The sequence below is a fragment of the Orycteropus afer genome, unplaced genomic scaffold (assembly GCF_000298275.1).
Source record: "Orycteropus afer afer isolate SDZICR_OR568_19922 unplaced genomic scaffold, OryAfe1.0 scaffold00036, whole genome shotgun sequence".
Lineage (NCBI taxonomy): Eukaryota > Metazoa > Chordata > Mammalia > Tubulidentata > Orycteropodidae > Orycteropus > Orycteropus afer.
The window spans coordinates 17,129,584-17,153,603 of NW_006921623.1; the positions used below are offsets into that span (position 1 = coordinate 17,129,584).

General features: G+C 41.7%; 1 protein-coding gene across 1 annotated transcript in view; it reads left to right on the forward strand.

The window, feature by feature from the left end:
- The first annotated feature begins 310 nt into the window (after positions 1-310).
- The window catches only part of EXPH5 (exophilin 5), a 95,756-nt gene continuing 72,046 nt past the window's right edge, over positions 311-24,020 (forward strand). Inside the window, exon 1 of the mRNA XM_007936576.1 lies at positions 311-429. Within this exon, the coding sequence (XP_007934767.1) occupies positions 311-429 (119 nt within the window). The remainder of the gene's footprint in view (positions 430-24,020) is intronic.

Here is a 24,020-nt window from a genome sequence, read left to right on the forward strand (position 1 = left end):
GGTGGGGCAGGAGAAAGGAGAAGACGCGGGAGGACCGCCTCTTTGGAATGGGATTGGTTCCCTCTCTTCTTTTAGTCCTGCATTTTGCGTCTCGGTTGGACAGGTTGAAAGAATCATGTCATTAAGTTGTCAAAATAAGCCCTGTAGGTGTGGGCCGTTTCCTAGGTTTGTGGTTTTAGATTTTCAAAGGGGTGGATTTATTATTGGCTATGGGATCAGGTTTGTGAAACTAGTTTTCTCTATCTTGAAAAATGTCATCGTGACAGGCGGCGCCAAGCAGCTTAAGTGTAACTGACACACCGTAAAGAAAATGGCAAAAGTTCCTCAGGGGTTTGATTTCAGTTTCTTAAATGACGAAGAAGCCAGGAAGATCCTGCAAGTGCTGGAAAGAAATGAGGAGCTACAGAGGGCAGAGAAAGAGAGGATCAGGTACAGAGCCAATTCCTTTCTCTTTTCTCTGTACCTGGGTCCAGCAGTGGCCCTAGGGTGGGCGGCTTCCCTAGAGCTGGGTGTGCGCGGGGGTAGCGCGGAGCCCTGGCGCCCCACCTGTCGGGTCAGCTTTCGGGCTCCGCGATCTTGATCATGCGCTCTGGACCGAATCTGCGACGAGGGCAAGAGACAAACTAGTTAATCTATTCTGAGCTTCATTCTAAAAGACTTTGGGACGCCTGCTGTTCCTTCCACTCTTGGCATCTAGGTGGGCTCGGTTGCGACCTCGGGTTCTGCACCGGGGAGAGTGGCCAGAACCCGGCCCAGCTGGCGCGCTCTGCAATTGGTGTTTCTCGGATGTGTTCCACGCGGCAGCCCGGCCCTGGGTCTGGACACGTGGGCGGCGACCAGCTGCGCAGGGTCGGGGCAAGGTGGACGTCCGTGCAGTAATGCGGCGCTTGCTTATCGTACACCTGTGCAGTCCTGGGGCTTGAGCCAAGGTGACACGTGAATTGGGATGGGGACCACCAGATCTCTCTCTCCTCAGTCCTTCTCTCTCTCCCCGCCCCACCCTTTTTGGTAGCACCTCACCAACAGGAAACTTTCCCACCTCAAGGAAAAGAAGCTTGTGTGGGGTTAACCTGGCTGGGCCGGGACCCACGTGGTTGCCTGGAGTGGGTGGGGCTTTTTGTGTGTTGTACTGTGGGAAGGAAGTTTCTGCTAATGTTATCCTTGACCTTACTGCACAGTGTTGTACGTGAGGGATTGTTATCAGTGAATGGAATCCAGAAAGAGATAGTTACCTGGGATGTAAATTAACCAGTTTTTCTGTCAGGGAAGTATGTGTGTGTGAGGTAAATCCTGGAAAGAATTAAAGAGACTCTCTTACTAATCCTGGAAGAGGCTGATCTCAGGACTTCTCTGGGGTCCTTGGATGGTTCAAATGAGTTAAGGTGTTTGGCTACTAACCCAAAGCTGAAGGTCCACCCAGAGGTATCTGTTAAGAAACTCCTGGTAATATGCTTCTGAAAAACCAGTGATTGGAAACCTTACGGAGCACAGATCTACTCGGACACACGTGGGGTTGCCATGAGTCAGAGGCCACTGGAAGGAAATGGTGAGGCCTTTTCTAGTTGACTGTGGAAAGGAATTCAGATCATAACCCTCAGGCCAAGAAAAGTGGCATTGATTGAATTTAGAAAGCCATTTTCTCTTGAGCAACTGTTGGGTGATGTGAGTTCTTAGTTCCCACCTCCTTCCAAATATTCCCCCAAAACCTGTGAGCACCCTTTTCAAATAGGGAAGCTTTAGTTTGTCTTTGTAGAAGGGTTAGAATGCACTAGGCCTACAGCTCTGTCTTTACTCTTCTCCCCTAGATGTGACCCTCCAAACCAAAACCAAATTCACTGCCATCTAGTTGATCCCGACTCATAGAGACTCCCTTTGGGTTTCTGAGGCGTAAATCTTTACGGAAGTAGATTGTCCAGTCTTCCTTCCACGGAGTGGCTGGTGGGTTTGAACTGCCAGCTTCCTGGTTAGCAGTCAAATGCCTTAAGCACTACCCCACCAGAGCTTCTAGATGTGACCCTAGGGGGCAGAAATGAATATTTGAAAACTATGGGTGTGGGTTTTACCCCATTATACTCTGGTTCCATGAAAATAGGGCCTGCCATCCCCCTAAATAGTATAAAAGTGTGCCCTCATGAACACTGTATGTCCACTCCACACACACGTATGCATATGCCCACAACATATGCACATGCACCACACACAGGAACCACACAAAGGCACACCTAACTCTGGGAAGAACTTTAGCACCCCGTGGAGTTTGGCTTCAGCACATATTTCAAAAGGACTGAGACTGTGCTGCTCTGAGTGTATGTTACTGGAAGTGTTTCTTGTCTCTCTAGAGGATGGTGACTAAGAATACATATCCTACAGTTTGTCAAAAATATAGAACTAGAGTGTCATGCAGGATTGGAGATGTCCAGAGATGGATGTTAAAGCCGAGAGAGTGGTTGAGTTCACCATGACAGGACTCAGCAGCCCACCAACAGACATGTTCCTGAACACACAGAACTTTACCCTGATTGCTCCTCTTCTGTACCAGACCTCTCTGGCTCCAGCTTACTGGGAAAATATTTGCATTGAATGCTGTAGTTAATATTTATAATATATAAAGTGTTTACTCGAATTTTCAAGAAAAATACTAAGATTCTAACTGATAAACAGGCAAAAGATAGGAATAAATCATTAACATTAGAAGATATCCAAATAGTAAACAAAACATGGAAATATGTTCACCCTCACAGTAATAAAGGACAATTGAAGTAACCCCAAGATACCATTTTGTCCCTATAAAAATATCAGAAAAAATTATTGATGAGGGTTGGAATGAACTTGATAGGTTCAACTTATTGTTAGTGGCATTGTAAGTTGAATATAATTGTTTCGGTGAATAATATGGCAGTATGGCCTTACCCTTGACCTAATAATCCAATTCTTGGATGTTTCTCATTAGCAGGAGATTGAGGTGGAGGACATGGCCACACCAACATTTACTAAGTGCTAGCTTGTTATATAATAACTATTACTGTGCTAATAATAACAGCTAACATTTATTGGGCCCTTACTGTATACTAAGCACTTTTCTAAACATGTTCTGTATCTTTGATTCATCTTCCCAATAATCACATTAGGTACATATTTTAATTCTCATTTCACAGAGAAAGAAACGGAAATGACAGAGATTGAGAATCTTGTCCAAGTTAGGCAGCAAAGCCAGAACTCAAATTCAGGTCTCTCTTTAAAAACCATTTTACCTATCAACATAGAATTAATCCTCACAACTCACTCTTGGGGTGAGTATTATTAACTTTTTTTTTTTTTTTTTCCCACAACAAGGAAATTGAAATTTAGCAAGGTTAAGGAACTTGTCCAAGGTCACACAGGTTGTAAATGGCAGAGCTGGAATTTGAACTCAAATCTATCTGGCTCCAATATCCTTTTCTGTATATCATGATTTTTTCCCAGAAGAACTAATTCAGTAAGAAAAAACAAGATATGTACACTCATATTAATTGCAGCATTACCTGTAATAGCAAAATAGTAGGAAATTTCAAAGCTCAGTATCCAACAAGACAGCAGTCATTGCAAATGACAATTATGAAGAAATAATTATCTCGATAATTATATATTGGTCACTAACTGCCTTGATTTCTTATAGACGCCTCGAGCTTTCCTTGAATACAACTGAGGAAAATCCTCATGAGACCTTGTTATGTGAACAAGCAAAATACAAAATGGTACCCTATGCTATTATTGCAAGCTTCTTAAGGTCATCTGTGCACGGGCACAGCAACTTGAAGAAGATGGGCAAAAATCTATGCTGCTCCTTTTGATGAATCTCCAGGGCCTGATGCAGCTCTTGGCACACAGTGAGCATTCGGTTATAGTTTGCTGAAAGGCATGGCCTTGCACTGACAGCTGAGAGGGCCTGTGCTCCTGCCCTCAATCCACCCTTGCCAAGACTGAAAGGCAGACCTGGGGAAAGGATCTGTTACAGCCTGGGCAGGACTGCCAGCAGATAGTACCTCTAGAGGCTCTCAGAAAGCTCTGAACAGAAGGGTATAGGATTTCTTGGTAGAGGAGAGGTGTCTGCACGTTATAGGACTTCAGTAAATACTTGATGAAGGAATTAATTATCCAGGCTGGCTGAAATCAGAGGCCTCTGCAGGCCTTAGCTCTTCTCTCCACTTCTCACGTTCAATTTGTTTTCAGGTGTGATTTCTCCCTCCTTTGAACCCTGTAACACATTATAATGTCTTGTATTACAGTTTATTCTAATTTTTCTGTGAGTCTGGGGATATGCTACGGAAGTACTCTGAGAGCCTAATAAAAAGGTAGAAATCAGAATTTCAGTTTTAATCTGACAATTCCATTTCTAGTTGGATTATGGAAAGGACTTTGACTGGAAGTATTCACATGGCGATGATTTCTCAAGCATTGAACAGTCTCTGGACTAATCTCAGTGAAGAGAAAGGACAAGAGTTTGAATCATAGTTTATTGACAAATGGAGATTTTCTAATAGTTCTCTCACGTCCAAAGCAGGGTGGGGGTGGGGGTGGGGGAAGGGATTGTATACGTGGGTTTTTTAAAAAAACTGAAAGCATCTTACTTTTTACAAGTCTTTGGGAAATGTGACTATCTTCCCCACCCCTACCACCCCATCTTATAAATATAACTCTGAAACAGAGAGTACCGAGAAATTATATCAACTAGTCAGCCCACATAGGGAACTCTAGTAGCATAGTGCCTAAGGCACTTGACTGCTAACCAGACAGCTGGCGGTTCAAACCCACCAGCCACTCCTCAGAAGGAAGGTTGAGCAGTCTACTTCTGTAGTGATACTGCCTCAGCAACCCAAGGAGGGGTCGCTATGAGTCCGGGCCGACTTGACGGCACATAACACAACAACAACAGTCAGCTCACAGAAGAACTGATAAAGAAAACTTACAAAGTACAAGATGCTGCAGCCCCTGGTGTAATCAAGTTGAAAAATGGCATGTCTAGATTTAGACAATCTTTGCTCGATGGCAAGATTACAGCCCAAGAGGGTTTTCCAGAATTCTGTTGTTTCTGATTGATTGATGTTAGTATCCTCGATCTGCTGCTCAGTTCTGAAGGGGACTGTATATATTATTAAAGTTGTAGTTATCAGTAGTTGGTGAAAACTTCAGCATCCTGCAGAGATTATAAACCAGAAACACATGCCTCCTCTCTCTCTCTCTCTTCTAGGCTTTCTTCCTGCCCTCTCTCAGCCTCTGAAATGCCTCTAGCTAAGAGATAGACTGTTAGTAAACACTATTTATTGGGTACCTTCTATGTTGGCCCTGGGGATATAGCAGAGAGCCAAATACAGATTCTGCCCCAGATTGCTTAGGTCTATGAAAGTGTTTAAGAGCAAAGATGTCACATTGAAGACTAAGGTGTGCCTGACCCAAGGCATGGTATTTTCAATAGCCTCATATGCATGTGAGAATTGGATGATAAGTAGGGAAGACTGCAGAAGAAGTGATGCATTTGCACTGTGATATTACTCACTGCCGTTGAGTCAGTTCCGATTCATAGTGACCCTCCCTAGGGTTTCCGAGGCAGTTTCTCTACGGAAGTAGATTTCCCAGTCTTCCTTCTGAGGAGTGGCTGATAGGTTTGAACCACCAGCCTTCTGGTTAGCAGTCAAATGCCTTAGGTACTACATACTATGAACTGTTAGAAGAATGAACAAATCTGTCTTGGAAATACAGCTGGAATGCTCCTTAGAAATGAGCATGGCCAGATTCATCTCTCATACTTTGGTCATATTATCAGAAGGGACCAGTCCCTGGAGAAGGATATCATGCTGGGTAAACTAGAGGACCAGCAAAAAAGAGATAGATTGACACAGTAGTTACAATGATGGGTTCAATCATGGCAACAATTGTGAGAATGGTAGAGGACCCAGCAGTTGTTTGTTCTGTTGTCCATGGGGTCACTGTAAGTTGAAATCAACTTGATGGCACCTATCAACAACATGAAAGTTTTGGGTTGATGGTGGAGCTTGTAGGATGAAGTATTCATATAGAAGTAACTAATTTCTGTGTGGTCTGAGGAAGGGACCATGAGAACAATACTTGGATGTCACAAGAATGCTTTATAGTCTTGAATGTTTTGATACTGTAATAAGGTATAAGATTAATATCTCTGAGGTGTCTGTCGTTTTTGACAACATCAAATTTAGTTAATTGCTTTAAACTGAGGGGAGATCTTTCTCTGAGACATACTCTCCTGTCTGGTTCTATGGATTGGGTTCTATGGGCAACATACATGAAACTGTTGTTGTTGTTATGTGCCGTCGAGTCGAACCCGACTCATAGCGACCCCTCCTTTGGTTTCCAAGGCAGTATCACTACAGAGGTAGATTGCCCCATCTTCCATCCGAGGAGTGGCTGGTGGATTTGAACCTCCAGCCTTCTGGTTAGCAGTCAAGTGCCTTAGCCACTATGCTATACATGAAACTAGTTAGTATTATACTTTCATATCCCAAGGTCAGGGAGCAGTCTCTTTTTAAAAGCTTTGTGATGTTATAGCTTTTTTCGTTTTTAAAGTCTTCCATGTCTGTCTGTTATTATCCTCATACTAAAAAGATAATGCAGGTATTTTTATCCTCCTTTTCAAAAGCTAATAATAATAATAACTCTATACCTGCATTATTTTGTTTTATTATCACAAGTCAAGGAATATTTTTGTCTCCATTCTAAAGGGGAAGTTTTAGCATGGATGAGTAACTTGATTGAGATTATACTGATAGGAAGTATCAGATTTGTGAACTCCATTGGCACTTAACCACTGTGTAGTACTGTCTCCTCCAATAAAACACAAAGAAGTTGAAGTGACGGCCCTCACATAGTTCGTATAACTCTAGCAGAACCAGAACCAAGATCTTTTCACAGGAATACTCTTGCTATTTGTGCTGGACCATGAAAATAGAGAATACATCTGTGGTAGTTATGTTTATGTGTCAGCCTGGCTGGGCCTGGTTGAGTGGCTGGGCAGCTGATGGTAGTTATTCCCCATCATGAGATTGGCAATCAACTCCATGGTGGGATCTACCACAAGCAGCTGAATAGCTGCTTTCTGTATGTGGTCTGCTCCCCATATATAAGAAGTAGCTTTGGGAATGGTCTCGAGCTTATGGCACGGTTGGACCCTGCATGTAACTATATCGTTGTTCGGCAGCCTGCCATGCTCTGCCGACCTTGGGACTTACAATGGACTTAAATTAATGGCCTGCCATGTGGTTTGGTAACATCCGGACTGTGCCTTTTTTACTTGTCAGCCTTGGGTTTGTCAGTCTCAGCAGCGAGCAGCTGTCTGAGTGAAGAAACGCCTCTAGCTCCAGTGGGCCGGGAACAGGAGGCAGAGCTGGACCCCAAGGTTGAGGGGCTTTCACCCAGCTCTTAGAGCCTGGCACGTTGAACTCAGACCTCTAGCCTCGTGAACTGTAAGAGAATAAACTCCTGTTTGTTAAAGCCATCCCATTTGTGGTGTATTCTTGTCAGAGTGGCACTAGGTAACCAAAACAATATCCTGGTAGCCAAGTGCCTAAAAATTGGGTATGTTATTATGAAGGAAAATGGAGCAGTGGACATTGAGGGACAATCAGCAATATCTACCATTCTAGAAAAAAATCACAGATCATCATTTATGTTAAAAATGCGTATCATCATTTTGGAAGGATATGGTCCAAAGCGTTAAAATTACTATCTCTTGGGAATGATATTTAAGGAGACTTTAATCCTCTTCTTAGTACTTTATTATCCTTTTATTTTATTATTCTACTATTCTTATTTATTTTGTTAATGTTACTTCATTACATAGTACTTCTTATTTTATTATCATATATTATAAAAAGGTAATGATGAATATTTCTTTTGATAATAAAGAGATGTAGAATGTATGACTCTTTTTTTTTTTACCTTCATAAACATGTCTTTTAAAATAATTTTTTAAATGTCTGAATGTTTTCCTTTTTTTGCACTTGTCCTTTTTGTTATAATATTAATGATTACATGGATCAGTTGGGCTCTCAGTTTCTTGCAGTCAGGGAATCATCTCAGTAATAGAGAGCCTCACCCATGAGCTGGGACTTGGTAGTCAGTATGGAATTAAATGGACTTTGCCTTTCTTCTGAATAGGTGATACTGCAAAGTAAGGGAAATAAGGATCTGGGAAACCTTGTGAAGGATAAAAGAAGGTCAGGTTAAAGTTAGTCAGAAACTATTTTCCTTCTCCGTTAGCACCAACAAGCCCACTGCTATTGAGTTAGATCCGACTCATGGTGACTCCTCCTTGGGTTTCTGAGGCAGTATCACTACAGAAGTAGTAGATTGCCCCATTAGCACAGATGGTCTTAAAATTGAGAACCATGTGAAGGTCAAAGGGAGGTCCTCAGGTTAAGGTTAGTGAAAAAATATTTTTCTTCCCTTTTATCATACTTAGGTCTTAAAACCGAGAACCAATAGGAGCCCTGTTGAGACACTGCCTTTCACACCCATGGATGCTTTCTCTCCTTCACCTTAATTCTGGTCTGTTTTTCCATAGTTACTGCACAGGCTGTGATATTTAAGAGCCATAGGCTCACTTCATTCTCCTTCTCAGGAATGTTTCCTTATTGACATTGCTATTGGCCCTATTAAAAGGGTGTACTTAAAATATCATCTGGGCATGCCACAGGAGCCAGCTTCCTCATTCCACCATGTGTTTGGCTTTCTAATGATGGAAGAGGAAATTGGGAGCCACAATACCAAACCCACCCAAAAAAGCTTTTGGTTTTTAAAATTGGCCAAATTTGCATTGGTTTCAGCTATAAAACAATGCTTGAAATCAAGCATTTAACAGCAGGTGAAGGAGGAAGGCAAGAAGGGGCACAGGGATGAGTGGAAAGATCACACACTGGGAAATATGCCCAACTAAACCCACCAAACCCACTGCTGTCTGGTGGATTCCAACTCATAGCCACACTTTAGAACTGCCCCATAGGGTTTCTAAGGCTATAAATATTTACGGAAGCAGACTGCTACATCTTTCTCCTGTGGAACAGCTGGTGGGTCTGAACCATCGACCATTCAATTAGCAGCCAAGCCCTCTTAGGACCACAGCACCTCTCGTCAGAATGGAATTCTTTTTCCTCAGTTTAAAGTCCTTGACAGCTCCTGCTGCCACTGCTGCTGCTGCTTCTCAAGCCTGAATAAGAGGGCTTCTCCCTCCTAGAGCTCTCTCCCACTTATGCCCACTTCCTGGTTCTGGGCTGTTGTGAGACCACAGAAAGATATATTAGATGGGATGGGGGCTAGGGGAGAGTGGAAGTCACTGCTGGTGTAGTGGTACTTTGAATTCTCCCACAATTTGCCTACTACTATTTACTGATTGAATTGAGTTGATGGCAGCAGGCTTAGTTTTGTTTGTTTGTTTGTTTATTTACTTATCAGCTTCCATGTATTCTGTTGAGGTTTTATTGCTGCATTCATTAGGCAAGACAGAGTAGAATGTGCTTACTCCATCCTTCTTGGAATTGGAATTTCCTACATTCATCTTTTAAAAACAAAAACAAAAATCACATTTTTACTGAGCTAAAATTCACATAACAAGAAATTATCCATTTTAAAGTGAACAATTTAGCAGCATTTAAGACATTAACATATTATACGGCCACCACCTCTACCTAGTTAAAAAATATTTTCATGAGTCCATAATGAAATGCTGTACCCATTAAGCAGTACTCCTTATTCCTGCCTCTCCAATCCCTGGCAAACATCTATCTGTTTCTGTCTCTGGAGTTACCTATTCTGGATATTTCATATAAATAGAATCTAACAAGATATGACCTTTTGTGTCTGGCTTCTTTCCCTTAGCATAATGTTTTGAAGTTCATCAATATTATAGCATCAGTATTTCATTTACTTATGTTGTTATTGTTGTTAGGTGCCATCAAGTCAGCTCCAACTCATAGCAACCCTATGTACAACAGAACAAAACACTGCCTGGTCCTGTGCAAGCCTCACAATCCTTGCTACACCTGAGCCCATTGTTGTAGACACTGTATCAATTCATCTCGTTGAGGGCCTTCCCCTTTTTCATTGACCCTCCACTTTACCAAGCATGATATCCTTCTCCAGGGAATGGGCCCTTCTGACAACATGACCAAACTAAGTGAGACGAAATCTGGCCATTCTCTCTTACAAGGAGCATTCTGGCTGCACTTCTTCTAGGACAAATTGTTCATTCTTCTGGCAGTCCATGCTACTTTCAGTATTCTTCAGCAACACCACAACAGAAAAGCATCAATTCTTCTTCGGTCTTCCTTATTCATTGTTCAGCTTTCATGTGCATATGAGGCAGTTGAAAATACCATGGCTTGGGTTAGGCACACCTCAGTCTTCAAAAAAATATCTTTGTTCTTCTTTACTTGAAAGAGGTCTTTTGCAGCAGATGTGCCCCATTCAATACATTGTCTGATGTCTTTCTTGACTGCTATTTCCGTTGATGTTGATTGTGAAACCAAGTGATATGAAATCCTTGACAACTTCAATGTTATGAGGATTTTCATTTTCTTTATATTGAGATGTAATCCATAGTGCAGACTGTAGTCTTTAATCTTCATCAGTAAGTGCTTCAAGTCATCTTCACTTTCAGCAAGCAAAGTTGTGTCACCTGCATATCACAGGTTGTTCATGAATCTTCCTCCATTCTGTATGCCATGCTCTTCTTCATATAGTCCAGCTTCTCAGATTATTTGCTTAGCATACAGATTGAATAAGTATGGTGAAAGGATACAACCCTGATGCACTCCTTCCCTTCAAGCAGTAGCCCCTTGTTCTTATGGCTGAGTAATATTTCATGGTATTTATACACCACAATTTGTTTAAACATTTATCTGTTAATGGACATTTGGGTTGTTTCCATGTTTTGGCTGTTACAAATAGTGCTGCTGTGAATATTCGTGTTCAACTATGTTATTTACATGACATAACATAAAAATAACCTTTCAAATGAAAGACTCATAGTTACCATTAATTTTTGTGGCTGCATACTAGTCTACTCTGTGTATTTCAATTTTAATTAGCCACTCTGATATTTTAGCCACTTTGCTATTTTCCTAACCTATTTCTTACCAAAAAAATTCACACTGAATGTTAAATAACACTGTAACAAACCTTTGTACTTATATCCTTAAATCAATTGAAATTATCTCCATAAACTAAAAGTAGGATGTTGTTGTTGTTGTTATTATGTGCCGTCCAGTTGGACCTGACTCATAGCGACCCTTCCTTGGGTTTCTGAGGCAGTATCACTACAGAAGTAGATTGCCCCATCTTCCTTCCAAGGAGTGGCTGGTGGGTTTGAACTGCCAGCCTTCTGGTTAGCAGTCAAGTGCCTTAGGCACTACGCTACCAGAGCTCCTCAAAGTAGGATAATAATACACATATTTTCTAAATTCTTGTTACATGTTAGCAAATTGCTTTCCAAAAATGTTTTACCAAATTGCACTCAACTGGCACTGTGGGGTGGCCTCTGTTTTCTCATATCTTCCCAGCACTGGATACTGTTATTATTAACAAAAACACCCTGCCAATTTCACAGACAAAAAAATGATATCTTGTTCGTGATTTAATTTCCAACACTGGTTGTAGTACACTTGAACTTATTTCATATGTTTATGAGTCATTCACATTTATTGGATTGTCTATTCATGTCCCAGTTCTGTCTCAGGGTCTGGATCAAGACTGCTTTTGGTCTCAAGTAACAGAAAATCTAACCTCAGCTTTAACAAGTTGGAGGTAAACTTTTCCAACATAACAAGACATATGGCTTTAGGTAGCTGGTTCAGTGGTTTAAGGATGGCAAGGTAGTGTCTTTGCAATCAATGCAAGATGGCAGCAACTGCTCCAGACATCACACCCATGTTCAAGGCAGAAAGAAGGGGGAAAGGATGAAACCTGTCCTTTCTTCATAGAAGTAACAGTTTTCCAAGATACCTTCCCAGCACATTTCCTTTTATATCTCATTGACCATAATCACATCATATAGCCACCGCTAGCTGCAAGGGAATTAAGAAAGAAAGGAGTGGGATTGAAAGGTAGATTTAGACCAGTCATCATCCATCCCCTAGGATGAAACACTTTGCTGCCCAGAACAAAATCAGAAAGGAGAGAGGCTTGGGGAATGGATTCTAGAAGGCAAACATCACTGTCTGATACAGTCATGGCATGGATTTATTCTTACTGATTTATATGTTTCTCTATATATATTAAGGAAATTGACTTGTTCTATTTGTTATAAATATATTTCTTGGTTTTCAGTTTATACTTCTATTTATTTGAAGATAGAAGTTATTTTTCACTTTTATGCAGACATCCCAAGTTATTTTTTAAAATCCATTTTGTTTTTAGATTAATAAATTCTACCCCATTTAGATATTTGATATTCACTTACAGTTTGTAAAATCTTTTTAAAATTTAAAATTTTTAATTAATCTGATATATATTGTGTCGTTAAAGTAGGTTAACCACACAATCGCTGTTAGTTTTTCTTCCCAAATAGCTAGCAAATTACACTAGCATCATTTATTTGTATCTGCCTCCCACTTCCTCCCCATAGTTACCTCTTCCCTGTGTCCTTCCCTCCCATACACTCCTGCCCCACTCCCCCAGCTATCTCCCTGTTCATACGCAGACCTTCCATTCTCCCATGACTGATCTCTCCAAGGAGTTCATCTACCAAATGTAAATGCCTGTCTTTTGTTTGGCTGGAAGCCACACCAGTGGATTCAATTCCAGACCTGAAGAGCAGCTAGGGGCCATAGTCTCAGTGGTTCCATCAGGCTCTATCAGACTAGCAAACCTGGTCCCTTTTCTTTCTTTCTTTCTTTTTTTTTTAATGATTTTTGCATTTTGTTCCACATTGTTCTCCCACTCTATCCAGGATTTCCTGAATGGATCCCCCTCCAAGTGGTTGACAGTGGTAGCCAGTCACTATCTAGTTCTTCTGGTCTCATGGTCATATAGGCTGAGGGTGGCATGGTCCACTAGTCCCTTGGACTAATTGTTTCCATGCATTTTTGGTTTTCTTCATTCTTCTTTGCTCTGGATGAGGAGAGATCCATTGTTCCATCTAGATAGACACTTATAAGCTTTGTGTGTGTGTGTGTGTGTGTGTGTGATTTGGGTGAAAGTTTACAGAGCAAATTCACTTTCCATACAGCAATTCACACATACATGTGTGTGTGATTTGGGTGAAAGTTTACAGAGCAAATTCACTTTCCATACAGCAATTCACACATACACTTTGTCTCATGACATTGACTGCAATTTCCCACAGTGCAACAGCTCTCTTCCCACTTCTTCCCCATAGTTACCTCTTTCCTGTGTCCTTCCCTCCCACACACTCCTGCCTCCCCCCACCCCAGCTCTCTCCCTGTGCATACACAGACCTTCTATTTTCCCATGATTCATCTCTCCAAGGAGAGATCAACATTTACATCTACCTAAGGTAAATTTTCAGATCATATGCTTGTCTTTTGTTTGGCTGGAAGCCACAGGAGTGAGTTCAATTCTAGAGCCGAATGGCAGCGAGGGGCCATAGTCTCAGAGGTTCCATTAGGCTGTTTCAGACCAGCAAACCCGTCCCTTTTTTTTTTTTTTTTTTTATGATTTTGAGTTTTGTTCTACACTGTTCTCGCACTCTATCTAGGATCTCCTACATAGATCCCCTTCTGAGTGGTTGACAATGGTAGCTGGGTACCATCTAGTTCTTCTGGTCTCATAGTCATGTAGGCTGAGAATTGCATGGTGTACCAGTCCCTTGGACTAATTGTTTCCCTGTGTCTTTGATTGTCTTCATTCTTCTTTGCTCTGAATGAGGAGAGACCCATTGTTGCATCTAGATGGCCGCTTGTAAGCTTTTAAGATCCCAGTCACTACTCACCAAAGGAGGATGTGGAACAATGTTTTCATGTAGTATTTTATGCCAATTGAGCTCGTTGTCCCCTGTGATCATGGTCCCGAGCCCACAGGTTCAACTACTCACTCCCTCCTGGTAGCTGGCTGTGGCCAAGAAATGACTACAACATTGTCCCTTGTCAGCTGTACTATATACCTGGAAATTCTTACAGAACATACAAATACACCTGTAGAAACATTGTCTGCCAGTCCTATACATAGTCATGGGCACACTCCCCCCTGCATAGACATACCTAATCATTCAGCCTGTCCACCTATGTATTCACCCATATGTCAATGTTTGCCATCACTGACAATGCAGTACTGTATGTGCAAAAGGGCTCATCATTGTCTGTACCTCCTATGCACTTCTCTCTGTCTTCCTCTTCCTCGATGCCACTGTGTTGATCACTCACATTTGGAACATTGCCCTTCCCTTCTCCCAAATCAATACTTGTCTCTACCTATCTAACAGTGTTCTCCCCTCCCCTCCCACCCCTGATAACCAACAAAGAAAATTTCCTTCCATATATAAACCTTTCCTTGACTTTTACAATAACGGACTAATACAGTTATTTGTCCCTCTGTGACTGACTTATTTCACTCAGCAGTGGCTGATTTTTCAGAAGTAGATTGCTAGGCCTTTCTTCTGAGGTTCACCTGGTTAGACTCAGAACTTCAGCTTTTCAGTTAACAGCCGAGTACATTAACTGTAACTGTTTGCCCCACCAAGGGCCTCCAGAGGTCTTTAGGAAGAACACTGTCTGCAGACCATCTGATTTCAACCAGGAAGACAAACTACTAGTTATTTAAAGTACAGAACTATTCCAGGTTTAGTTCTAGATCACTACAATGAAGCAACTATCACAATAAAGGGAATCACACAAATTTTTTGGTTTCCCAGTGCAAATGAAAGTTATATTTACACCATATTGTAGTCTATTAAGTGTGCAACAGCATTATAAAAAAGTTTGAAATACCGTGTTACCAAAATATGACACACACACACACAAAGTGAGCACATGCTGTTGGAAAAATGGTGTTGATATGCATGCTTGATGCAGGGTTACCACAAACCTTCAATTTGTGAAAAAAACACAGTATCTACAGAGCACAATAAAATAAAGTATGCCTCTAGAATTTAGTGCAGAGACTTGATTACACAGTCATAAAAAGAGACAGAGAAACCAATCAAGGGAGAATGACCTAAACCAAATATCAGCAACAGCAGGAACGTTTTACCACCTGTAGGCTGGAGGCAGCAGTGTACTGATAAGGAGCTCTCCTGGAAAAAAAGGCCCTGAATTGTAGCATTGACCAATTTCAACCTAGCAACAGTTTAACAGCCACCTTGCAAAATTCATAAATATTGAGCAATCTGTTCTTGTGAACCTGTACAAGCCAGTTACTGCATACCACTGGCTGGAGAGACAAAGGAGCAGGGTGTGTTATCAGTACCCACAGGTGAGGACCCTCAGCAGAAGCTGAGTCTTGGCAGGCCTGTCCAGGGATTTGGAGACATGGAGAGACAATTACTACCTAAAGTTCTATTGGAGGCAGAGGAAGGAGAGGAAATATCTTGACTTTTTCCTTCTCCCCTCCAATCTACTGGAAATGGCTCCCACTGGCCAAACCCAGCTGAAAGCAACTGACAAGGCTGTGAGAGCCTGGGAAATATAGCCTGCAGAGGTAAGTCCACCAGCCGCACAGAACAAAGCAGGAGAAAAAGAATTCATTGTCCTCTTCTGTTATCCTGTGGCTTATGCATTTTCTTAATGCCCACTTTTTATACTGTCAAGGCTTTGCTGCTCTAGCTGAAAATTCTGAGTTTCCCTTCCCTTTATCCTATTGTTCATGCCCATTCTTTGCTCTTATACAGGTTCTCTCTCTTGCTTCCGCACATTTTGGGAGTTGCCCTACCCTGCCATTGCTTCTTTGTGCTGCTGCTTCTCTGGCTCTTTCCCCTTGCTGGGTGTTCTTCCCATGCTGTGGTCAGCCACCATCAAGTTACTATGAGTCAGGATCTTTGGATGGAGAGAAAGAGAGGCTCATTCAGGTTATAGTAGGTAGAGGGAGCTTTGTGAAAAGGTCACACATGGACTGAGCTGGAATTCAACGGACATGGGAACCAAGACAGCTCTAGGGACAAGCTATTCACTCAGTTTGCCTTTCATATCCCACGTTGTCCTCCTCCTAGGATGTATATGATTCCTTTGGCTCATGCTGCTACATTCTTTAACTGCTGATTCTCTGCCAGGTCACCTGATGGGTTTCTAGCTAGCCTGTGGGTGGGCGCCCTAAAGTCTATACAGCTGCACAACCTGGGGAAAGAACAGCTTAGTGCTGAATTTTTCTGAGCAAGGGCTAGAGACTATCTGTTCAGCTAAATGTGATGTACTGTTGATGTTGCAGTCTCACTTGTCCACAGGGGATAGGACTTGCTTTTCAGCACTCACTCCACTTCTCTTTGCTGCTCACCTGCACACTAAATCTAATGACACATCTCCTGATACGTCTGCCCAGCATCTCTGTTGACAGGTCTTAGACCAAACCAAGCCCACTGCCATTGAGTCTGACTCATAGTGACCCCCTTTGGGTTTTCAAGTTGGTAAATCTTTATGGAAGTAGATTGCCCAATCTTTTTTCTGCGGAGTGGCTAGTGGGTTTGAACCAGCAACCTTCTGGTTAGCAGTCAGATGCCCTAAGCACTTTGCTACAAGAGCTCCTTGTCTCAGACCAAAGGCTCTGCTAAGACAGAGAGTTTGAACACTGGTGATAGATCAGAACCTCCTGGGGACCTTTCAAAACTGCTGATATCAGGCCCTACCCTCAAGACGTTCTGATTTAACTGTCTGTGATCATGTTGGGCATAGGTTGGTTGGTTGGTTTTTAAGCTCCCCAGATGTTTCTAATATTCACTAGTGGATTCCATCCCAGCTGCCTGGGCAATGGGTCAGTGACCTCACGGGTCACATCTTTCCCACCCTCCACTCTCTTGCACAAGTTGAGAGGCTATTTATCTCTTAGAAAATGTGGCTTGTGAGGGAAAAGCCTGCAGTTCTAGCAAAGGGCAGTCAATAGCACTATGTCTGATACAAACCTTGTAATAAACCTTGTCTTCAATACTTTCCCACTTTAAAATTGCTTGGCAGGATCAAAGGGACCTTTCGCTTCTGGAGCTGTTTAGCTTGGCAGCTGGCTTCTTACTTTTTTGTAGTTTTTGTTTTGTTTTACCGCCCTCTAAATGTGAGTAACATATAAACACCAATGCTGAAATACCTTGAGACATGCTCCCCTTGAAGTCATTTGTAGCAAAAAGTTTTTCACATCGGCTGTTGAGTAATTATGTTCAGATGAGACAATAGAAAATGGCTAAGGAAGGGCAACATGGAAGCCTAAAGAGTTTCTGAAACAGTAAAGCAATTTGGTACAGTATAATGTGGCCAAAAGAGAGAGGAAGAAATTAGTTTTCTATGCTAATTCTGTAATTATCCAGGATACTTCACTGGTGACTCCTTAAATATATACGCAGTACTTCAAGTCTCACATGTTCACTTGATCCCCTCAAAAATCCTTTAAGTAGAAACAGCAGATATTTATATCCTTTTTTATTTTCCCCAAATGAGAAAAAATGAGGCTCAGAGATGACGTGCTTGAGACCACGGTACAATAGTCCCCTATTTTTATCTGCAGTTTCAGTTACCTGTGGTCAACTGTGGTCTGAATATATTAAATAGAAAATTCCAGAAACAAACAATTCATTAGTTTTAAACTGCATGCCATTCTGAGTAGCATGAAATCTCGAGCCATCCTGCTTCATCCTGTCTGGGATGTGAATTGTCCCTTCCTCTAGCATATCCATGCTGTGTAAGAGACTCTCCTGTTAGTCACTGAGTAGCCGTCTTGGTAATGAGATTGACTGTCGTAGTATCACAGTGCTTGTGCTTAAGTAACCCTTACTTTACTTAATAATTGCTCTATTTTATTATTAGTTATTATTGATAATTTCTTACTGTGCCTAATTTATAAATTAAACTATATCGTAGATATATATGCATAGGAAAAAACATAGTATAGGTAGGATTTGGTTACTATCTGCAGTATCAGGTATCTATGGGGGTCTTGGAATGTATCCCCCATGGATGGGGGGGCTACTGTAATGCCAAGCGGTAGAGATAGAGCTAGAACATAGTTTCCAACTCTGCCTTGTAGCACTTGTTCCATGTGTCCTGTGGTTTGAGGGTAATGTGATCCAGATATAGCGTAATATGTGGACCTGTGTATATAAAAACGGAAGTCAATGCATGAGATTTAAACCCATTTGTTGTGGAATTGATTCTGACACTCAATGATCTCTTTTGTGTCAGAGTAGAACTGTGTTCCACAGGGTTTTCAATGGCTGATTTAACAGAAGTAGATCACAGGGCCTTTTTTCTCAGGTGGCATGGGTGGACGTTTTGGTTAGTAGTCGAGCACATTAACCATTTGCACTGAACCGGGATGCATGAGCTTTAAGGGAGTTTAATAGCAATTAGAAGAATATGTGACTAGTGACTATAGAAGTAACAGTGCAGTGGTCAAACTGAGGACCCCATTATCTCCATCAGCACCACTTCTACAACCACACCAAATAAACACACAATCTATGTGACACCCAAGTGCCCTTCATGTAAATGCAGCTTCATGGCAAGGCAACACCCCCATCCCCATCCTCTGCTGCTGACTGGCTGCTGGTCCTCAGCCCCTCAATGAAATACCCAGGAGATGAAGCTGTGATACTAGCAGGAGTGACAGTGGAGCTGAGGGACTCTGAGGAGAGAGTCCTCAGAGGCTCACAGATGGTCTCAGAAAAAGTCTTGTGATTCTTAATGAAATACCCTGAACAGTGAGCATAGCATTTTTAATTAAATTGTGTCATTGCCCAGTTTATTATTTTCTTTTTAGCAAAACAGTTTATTCTTTTATTGTTATGACTTTAATATTCAGAACTTTTATAGCTTTTTTCAAAAATCACTATCATTTATTTTATGTGTGACTCTCTTATTTTCTCCCAGATGCCATAAACCAAAAAAAAGAACAAAAAGAACCAGTTGCCATCGAGTAGACCTTGATTCATGGTGACCCCATGTGTGTCAGAGTAGAACTGTGCTCCATAGGGTTTTCAATGGCTGATTTTTCAGAAGTAGATCACCAGATCTTTCTTCAGAGGTACCTCTGGCTGGACTTGACTCTACAATCTTTTAGTTAACAGCCAAATGCAGAAACTGTAAGTATCACTGAAGACTCCTTCAACTGCCAACTGCCAGCCTTTTGGCTAATAGTCCAGATGCCATATCTAAAAAACAAACCCATTGACGTTGGGTAATTACGACTCATGGCAACCCTCTAAGACAGAATAGAACTACCCCCATGGGGTTCCCAAGGCTGTAATCTTTATAGATAGAGTAGACAGCAGCATCTTTCTCCTGCAGAGTGGCTAGTGAGTTCCAATTGCCAATGTTTCAGTTAGCAACTGAGTGCTTGAGCATTTCACCACCAGGGCTCCTTCCAGATGCCAAAACCAACCAAGCCAAACCCATTGCTGTGGAGTCGATTCTGACGCTGAGCAACCACATTGGGTTTCTGAGGCAGTAAATCTTTAAGGAAGTAGATTGCCCCATCTTCCTTCCACGGAGTGGCTGGTAGGTTTGAACTGCCAGAAGGTTAGCAGCCTGCACCACCACAGCTCCTTCAGGTACCACAGAGGTATAAAATGGCTTTTTTGATTGTGCATATTTGAGGGTAGATCTAAGTGACTGACTTACTAACTTTGCTCTTGAGCTGGCACTTCTTAGCTCCCTTCAGGATCACCGAGGGACAAGAGAGAACTCAGCTTGCTGAAAGTTGTGCCCTAAATAGCATGTATTTAGGGCTCTGCTCCTTAGGGTAGAAAAAGTACTGAGTTGGCTGGTAGGAGGATTCTGAGAGTGGCCTTCCCATGGTGAGTATGTCAAGGTGGGATTGACTGCCCCTTCCGCTCTTTCTGGTATACATCTTAGTGCATCCTTCTTCTAAATGACATTAATTTCTCCTTTCTTCTCAGCAAGCCCCCCTCCTCACCCCACAAAAATGCATTCTTAGTCGTAAGCTCCTTACAGTTTAGCACCAGCTCCAAGGAAGTCAGCTAGAGAGGCCAATAAATTAGGTCATGTCTGTCCACAGTCATTTAATTACTTTGCCACTGCCATCCAGGCAAAACTCCATAAAAGGTTTATGAGTAACGTGTTCCCTCCAGGGTAGCTGTCTCCACCTTCAAAGCTACACTAGACCCCACCCTTTCCTAGCTCTATCTAGCACCTAGTACACCCAGTTCTGCTGAGCTCTGGTTCCAGCTGCTTCTTCAGCTTTATTTTTCACTTCCCCTATGTGTCAACTTATAACAACTTATTCTGGACCTCCCAGATCCTTAGAATTCAGGGGAACAAAATGTTACATAAATATAATTTTTTTTTTGTCATAAACAATTTGTGTGTGTCTAAAAACAAAATAATAGATATTGTAAATACCACAATCTTCAAAGAATGCTCAAAAACAATTATTGTTTTGTCATTGTTTTTACTTGCTGTTTTGTTGCTTCTGACTCATGGTAACCCCATGAGTATGGAGTAGATCTGCTCTATAGAGTTTTAAGTCTGTGACTTTTAAGAAGTAGATTGCCAGCCTTCTGAGATGCCTCTGAGTGGGTCCCAATTGCCAACCTTTCGGCCAGTAGTAGAGTACCTAACTGTTTTCACCACCCAGAAACATGTTTTATCATTAAAGTGCTAAAAATGCTTTTCTGTTCTCATCTTAACTGAGTTTCATCCCTGAGGTGCTATAGGCACTCACAAGTGGCAACCCCTTAATGGAAAACTTTACACCTCCAGATTGGCCAGGTCCCAGCTACTCCTCTGGCTTGGATCTGCCTTTCTACATGAGCAGGTATTCATGTAGGTCAGCTTTTTTGTAGGTCAGCTCACTGCCGTCGAGTTGGATCTGACTCATAGTGACCCCTCCTTGGGTTTCTGAGGCCGTATCACTATGGACGTAGATTGCCCAATCTCCCTTCCAAGTAGTGGCTGGTGGGTTTGAACCGCCAGCCTTCTGGTTAGCAGTCAAATGCCTTAGGCACTACGCCACAAGAGCTCTTTGTAGGTCAGCCAATTGTACAAATAAAGTGTTGGGGGTAACGTTGTAATGTCCCCTCTTTCTTTGGAGCTGCCACGTATGATGAACTCCTCTTTTTGCAGCATTAAAGTCTTTGGAACCTATGGCTGTCTCAGGGGCCCTTCTCACAGTGCTTCCCAGCATCAGGGCTCAGAGGTCTGAGTACTTCTGCATTCCTCTCAGGAGTGAGATCCCCATAGGGTAGATTTTTCCCCCCATATTAGAATTCAGTGATGTTTCTGTTTAGTAGCAAGCATTCATTTATTTAGCAAGTATATTCTGAGATTCTACTGTGAACTAAGCACCAGAGATACAAATTTGCTATTTATGACCTCACAATCTAATGAGGAAGATAGATTTAAAAGCAGTGTATCCAGTGTAACATGGCAAATGATAAAATAGTCATGCACAGGGACATGGAGGTCATTTGAACATGTGTGAGGTCTTGGGGAAGACTTGCTGGAGGAGATTCAGATTTAGCTGAGTCTGGAAGGACATATAGAGTGAAAAACGTTAGCATTACAAATGGATTGAAAGGCATTAGGGCATATAGATGTAAAGACTGTGGTGAAAATACGGGTGCTATCCATAGTAAATATCACTAGAATACAATGTGAGAGGCACAGAAGGCAGGAATGGATAGGAAAGAAGGATGAATGGAGATGGTAAACACAAGGAGGAACTGAGAGGAATGTTGTTATATTGTGGGGACTGCATTTAGTGTCAAAAAATATGTATGAATTGTTGAATGGAAAACCAATTTGCTGTATAAACTTTCATTCAAATCACAGTAAAAAGTTTTTTAAAAAATAAAATGAGAGGGCGAAACTGACAGGAGAGTGAGCGAAGAGGTGAACAGGAGTGGGTCACAGAGAATCCTGTGTGCCGTAATAAAGAACTTGGGCTTGATAAGTTGAAATGTTAAGAGCAGAGTGACAGAGTCAAATTTGCTTCACAAGTAGATGGCTTGAGATGTGGGGTAAAAACTGGATTAGAGGGAGATATGTATAGGGGTCACAGCCCATCTGTCTGTCTGGCATACTGTGGTGGCACGTGTGTTGCTACTGAACAAATAATCCATGAAGGTGGACTATATGAAGAAGAACATGGCATCAAGATTGGAGGAAAATTCATTAAAAGCCTGCAGTATGCAAATGACACAACTTTGCTTGCCAAAAATGAAGACAACTTGAAGCACTTACCATGGAAGATCAAAGCTACAGCTTTTAGTATGGATTACACTTGAATGTGAAGAAAATGAAAATCCTCACAACTGGACCAATAAACAATATCATGAGAAATGGAGATGAAATTGAAGTTCTCAGTGGTTTTATACTACTTGCATCAATGATCAACATCCACTGAAGCAGCAGTCAGGAAATCAAATGGTGTATAGCATTGGGTGAATCTGCTGCAAAAGACCTCTTTAAAGTTGTAAAAAGCAAAGATGCTTTGATGAGTAAGGTGTGCCTTATCCAAACCATGGTCTTTCCAGTAGCCTCATATGCATATGGAAGTTAGACAATGAAAAAGGAAGACAGGTGAAGAGTTGATGCTTTTCAAGTGTGGTATTGGTGAAGAATATTGAATACACTATATTGAATATACTATGGACTGCCAGAAGAATAAACAAATCAGTCTTAGAAAAAATACACCCACTCCTCACTTAGAGACATGGTTAGAGTCCAAAGACCAGGTCGTTATGCAAAAATAGGCATTATGTAAAAATGGAGGATGACCATATCAGGTCACAAAATGGAGGATGACTACTTCATTACATAACTGCCAAATGATATCATTACATAACTGCCAAAACACTGAGCATCATGGCCCAGGCAAGCTGACACATAACTTTAACCAACATTATTTTCGCCTTGCACCTCAGCATTCATTACTGCCAGATATACATCATTAATATACAAAATAATCAGATAGTAATTTTTCACTGTTATAAATGTGAAATATCAGATGACAAAATAGAGTGAGGAGTAGGTATACAACCAGAATACTCCTTAGAAGTCAGGATGACAAGACCGACTCACTTACTTTGGACACATCATCAGGAAAGACCAATCACTAGAAAAAGGACACCATGTTTGTAAAGTAGAGGGTCAGTGAAAACGAGGGAAACCCTCCAAGAGATGGGTAGTGACAATAGTCACAACAGTACACAAACATACCAAGAATCTTGAAGATGGCACAAGACCAGGCAATGTTTCATTCTGTTATACACAAGGTTGCTACTCAACAGCAACTAACAACAACATGTACAGGCACCTTGACTAATGATGAAGAGAAGGGGGCAGAGTCAAGAAATATTTGGGAAGTTAAATCAGCAGCACATGGTGGTTGATTGGCTATAGAAGAAGAAAGAGGAGGGAGTTCACTAGAACTCAGGTTTCTGACAGATTAGTTTTTGGCATTTGACCTACTGTTTACACTAAAGCTAGTGGATCCAAGTGGACTATATACTTGGAGAGTCCAGGGTGAGGTAAATATAGTCCATATCTGAATAGTCGTTCAAATCCACCCAGTGGCACCTTGGAAGACAGGCCTGCTGATCTGTGTCTGAAAGGTCGCACTTTTGAGCAGTTCTACTCTGTGCCTATGGAGTTGCCATGAGTCAGAATTGACTCAATGACATCTAACAACAAGAACAGTAGTATCAACTTTTAACATTTAGATACATTATCTTTTTTTCATCTTTTGTTGTTGTGGTAAATATATATGTGTGTGTGTATATTTTGTTGTTGTTGTTATGTGCCATCAAGTCAGACCCGACCCATAGCGACCCCTCCTTGGGTTTCCGAGGCAGTATCACTATGGAAGTAGATTGCCCCATCTTCCTTCCAAGGAGTGGCTGGTGG